Raw genomic sequence first — 4,075 nt, 5'->3', positions numbered from 1 at the left:
CCAGCCACTCCATGGAAGGAAGGCTGGGCAATCTACCCAAGGAGGGGTCGCTATGAGTTGGAACCGACTCAATGGCACTGAGTTTTTTGTTGTTGTTGAGTTACCAGGCAATGTGCAAAATGGCCTAAGTGGTACAATAAGGACGGCTGGCGCTGTTGACTAGTGGCCTAAATGGCAGTCTCCAGGCGGGACAATGGATTGCTGTCACGATTGACCACGATTTCTAACTCGAAGGCAGGGGAATGGGAGGTATCGTCATTTCCTTGAAAATTCAAAGTCCCTTCATCGCCTGGTTATCGCACACTCTTATGTATCAGTATATTGCCTTTCTTTGACCTTTTCTCTGTGAGCACCTAGTGCTGGTTGCAAATGGAACAGAAGGGACTCTACTGTTCACCCTGGGTGAGCAGCTGCCACCCTGCCTTTCTTCGCTAAGGACACTTCCGTTTACTTTGGGGAACTGCCACTCCCCACTTCCTCCTGCACTCAGCTGTAGGTGAGTTACTCAGACCCAGACAATCCCAGGCTTTCCTCTTGGATCCTGAGCGGCCAGTGGCCTCGCCCCACCCCCACTGCCTTGGGGAGCCCACAAAGACAAGAAAATCCAAGAGACGGGGGATCCTGACAACACTGACTGTGACTCTGGCTCCAGCTGCGCCCATGGCCGTCTGTCCTTATCATCTAGCCCACTTACATGACCTTTCTGTGACATTTCCTTTCTGGCGTAAGGTAGACTGAGCTGTTGTTTTGTGTCACTTGCAACCGAAAGTACCCTGGCCAATGCAGGGACAAATAGCATGGTATAGCGGGCTTGCTCACAGGAGGCCAGGACTTGAGCCCTGGTCGTGTCACCAGCTGGGACTTTGAGCCACATCCTCTTGCAGGTCGGCTTCATCGTCGAGAGAAGGACAGTGAGGGCCACACAGTCCACAGGTACAGCCAGACCACGATCCCAGACCAGGTTCCACTCTAGCTGGCACTCCAAAAAGAAGGGCGTGTCTCGGAGCCTGTCGTGATGACAGAACTGAGAAGAGAGGCTGTGCCTGCCTTCCGCCTCCCCCCTGCCTACCCTGCGTGCTCTCCCTCCGCACTCCTGCCTTCAACAACCACTCACAGGCTGTGGCCTCCCAGCTCTGTTCCTCCATCCTGCACCCTCCTTATGTTGATGCCAGTGTTCCTTCGAGACGTCTCCTCTAGTCTGGGTCAGGGACACCCTGTCTAAGCAGTCTGTGACAACTCACCCTCTCTAACCTGCAGCAGCCGCCACTCAGCCTCACAACGTGCTTTCCTCCCGTGTTTCCTACCTCAGGGAAAAACTCAGCCGACTACCCAGCCACCCACCACTTCACCCTCACATCTGAATGGTCCCCAAGTTGTGCCACTTTTACCTGCTAAGTGTACTGAGAAGCCCCCTTTCCTATTCCTGCTGGGTCTTCCTCTGGCCTTGTTAGTTGAAGCACCATCTATAGACGAGTAAAGGAGCTCTGGTGGCGTAGTGTCTAAGGCATCTGACTGCTAACCGGAAGGTTGGAGGTTCAAACCCCCAGCCACTCCATGGAAGCAAGACTGGGTAATCTACTTCCATAAAGATTTACTGCCTCAGAAACCCAATGGGGTCCACTGTGAGTTAGAATCGACTTGATGGCACTGGGTTTGTTTTGTGTTACAGATGAGTGTTCTGGTTCCCTAGTGCTGCTCTGATAGGAATATACCACAAATGGGATGGCCTTAACAAACAGGAGTTTATTCTCTTACAGTTCAGGAGGCTTTAAGTCCAAGTTCAAAGTGTCAGGCTCTAGGGGCTGGGTGAAAGACCCTCAAACTTGGGGTCCAGCTCTGCCTCCAGCTCCCAGCCCACTGGAGCTAGAGGCGTTTCTTCACTCAGACAGCTGCTGGCTACTGAGGCCGAGAAGCCCAAGGTTGACAAGTAAAAGGGCACAGTCCCGATGTTTCTAAACCACACAGCAGGCCATTAACTTAAGTCCATTGTAAGTCTCACGGTCGGCAGAGCAAAGCAGGCTGCTGAGCAATGACACGACTACATTCAGGGTCCAAGCGTGCCATAGGCTAGAGACCATTCCCAAAGCTTCTCCTTATACACAGGAAGCAGACCACATCCCAAAGGCAGCTACTCAGCTGCTCGTGGTAGATTCCACCATGGAGTTGACTGTCATTCTCATCATGGGGAATAACTACCACCAGCTGCCCAGCCACTCAACCAGGCCCCGCCAAGTTGACGCACAAACATAACTACCACAGACGAGTGACTCCCAAGTTTAGATCTCCAGCCCAGACAACTCCAGTCTCATATAAAGCAACGGCCTCTTTGACATCTGCTCTTAGATGTATAATTGGCACCTTGTCATTGACCTGTCTAGAGCTGGGAACCTGCCATTTCCTAAACTTACTCCCCTTATAGTCTCCTCCATCTCAGCAACAACATTTCTCCATGTGCCAAATTCCTTGCAACCCCCATGGGTCTTCTTCTTCCAAAGCCATAGGAAACCATACTGGCTGGACCCTGCAGCTATGACCACTCTCCGGCCCCCAGCTCCATCCTCTGATCTGAGCGGCCACTGTCTCACTTGGAGTCTGGCAATAGCCTACCTGCTAGTCTTCCTGGTTCCACCCCTTCCCCTTTAGGTGTAGGGGCCACATAGAAGCCAGAGCGATCTTCCTGAAATCTATGCCACATGACATCACTCTTGTGCTCCAAGGTCCCTAGTGGCTCCCATGCCACCAAGACTTCAAAGCCTCTCCATCATCTGCCCCTCAGACATCTCTGACCCACCTCACTCCCTATTGTTCTCTCCCTAACTGCCTCCATACCAGTGACACTGGTCTCCTTGCTGATCCTTGAACACTTGGCTCACACTTCCACCCCAGGGCCTCTGCCTAGAATGCTACTGCCCCAGATAACTGCATGGCTGGATCCCTCATCAATTTCTGGTCTTTACTCAAATGTCACCTTTGTCACTGAGGCTTTCCCTGACCATCCTACCTAAAATTCAAACTACGTTGTGAAGTACATCCCCTCAACGCTTCTTATCCCCTTCCCAGCTATCCCCACCTAGCACAGTACACGTGTCCCTTGTTCACTGTCTCTCTCCATGCCACCACATGGATGCTCCACAAGGGCAGAGATGGGTATGCGTGTTCACTGCTGTGTCCTCAGGCCCAACACAGGGCCTAGCACAGCACAGGCACTCAGTCCCAGAATAAAGGACTGAACGCCCAAGCATTGCAATGACCGACTAACTGGGCCCCCTGCCTCCAGGTCATTTGTCTCAGTACTGCCACGGTTCTCAATGGTGTGTAAGAACCAAGAGGCCGCCCAACTGAAATCCTTTTGTGGGTCCCCACAGCTAAGGTGGGCATGCAATGTCTTATCCAAACCAGCGTACTATTGTGAGTTGGAGGAGGATGTAATTAACAATGACGCTGCCCCATGGGTAACCCAGGGCCATTCTGAGCAGCACATATCATGTGGGCCACCTACTTATGGTTAAGGTAGTTGTTCAAAATGCAGAATTCCAGGTTCTACCCCACAAGTAGACTGATGAGATCTGGGGTGGGGCCTAAGAACCTGCATTTGAATCAACCATTTGCAGTGACTTGGATGCAGATTAACACACAATCGCACAAACCTGTTGCTGTGGAGTAGATTCCAACTCCTAGTGACCCTATAAGACAAAGGATAACTACCCTAGACGGTTTCCAAGGCTGTCATCTTTACCCAGGCAAAGCCCAAACCAAACTCACTGCAGTAGAATCCATTCTGACTCCTCAGTGCCTGTAGAGGACAGAGGGGAACTGACCCAGAGAGTTTCCAAGGCTGTCAATCTCGACCGAAATTGACTGTCACATCTTTCTTCTGCAGAGCAGCTGGTGGATTCAAACCACCGACCTTTTGGTTAGCAGTTGAGCGCTTTAATCACTTTGGGGTCCAGAGCTTGAGAAAGGTTCAATTCCTTAGGAAGACACACAAGCCCTTCAAGATCAGAGCCCTGCCTTTCCGCAGGTCTTTTCTTACCAGTCTCTCACGTCTGTGGTGGCCAGCAGAGTACACACTCCA

General features: G+C 51.7%; 1 protein-coding gene across 1 annotated transcript in view; it reads right to left on the bottom strand.

Annotated features, from left to right (window-relative positions):
* MTMR1 (myotubularin related protein 1) overlaps positions 1-895 on the bottom strand; it is a 72,552-nt gene extending 71,657 nt beyond the window's left edge. The window contains exon 1 of the mRNA XM_042782924.1: positions 820-895. Within this exon, the coding sequence (XP_042638858.1) occupies positions 820-895 (76 nt within the window). The remainder of the gene's footprint in view (positions 1-819) is intronic.
* Positions 896-4,075: the final 3,180 nt, after the last annotated feature.

The sequence above is a fragment of the Orycteropus afer genome, unplaced genomic scaffold (genome assembly GCF_000298275.1).
Source record: "Orycteropus afer afer isolate SDZICR_OR568_19922 unplaced genomic scaffold, OryAfe1.0 scaffold00519, whole genome shotgun sequence".
NCBI classification, from domain to species: Eukaryota; Metazoa; Chordata; class Mammalia; order Tubulidentata; family Orycteropodidae; genus Orycteropus; species Orycteropus afer.
This window is presented reverse-complemented; position numbering and strand designations above follow the sequence as displayed.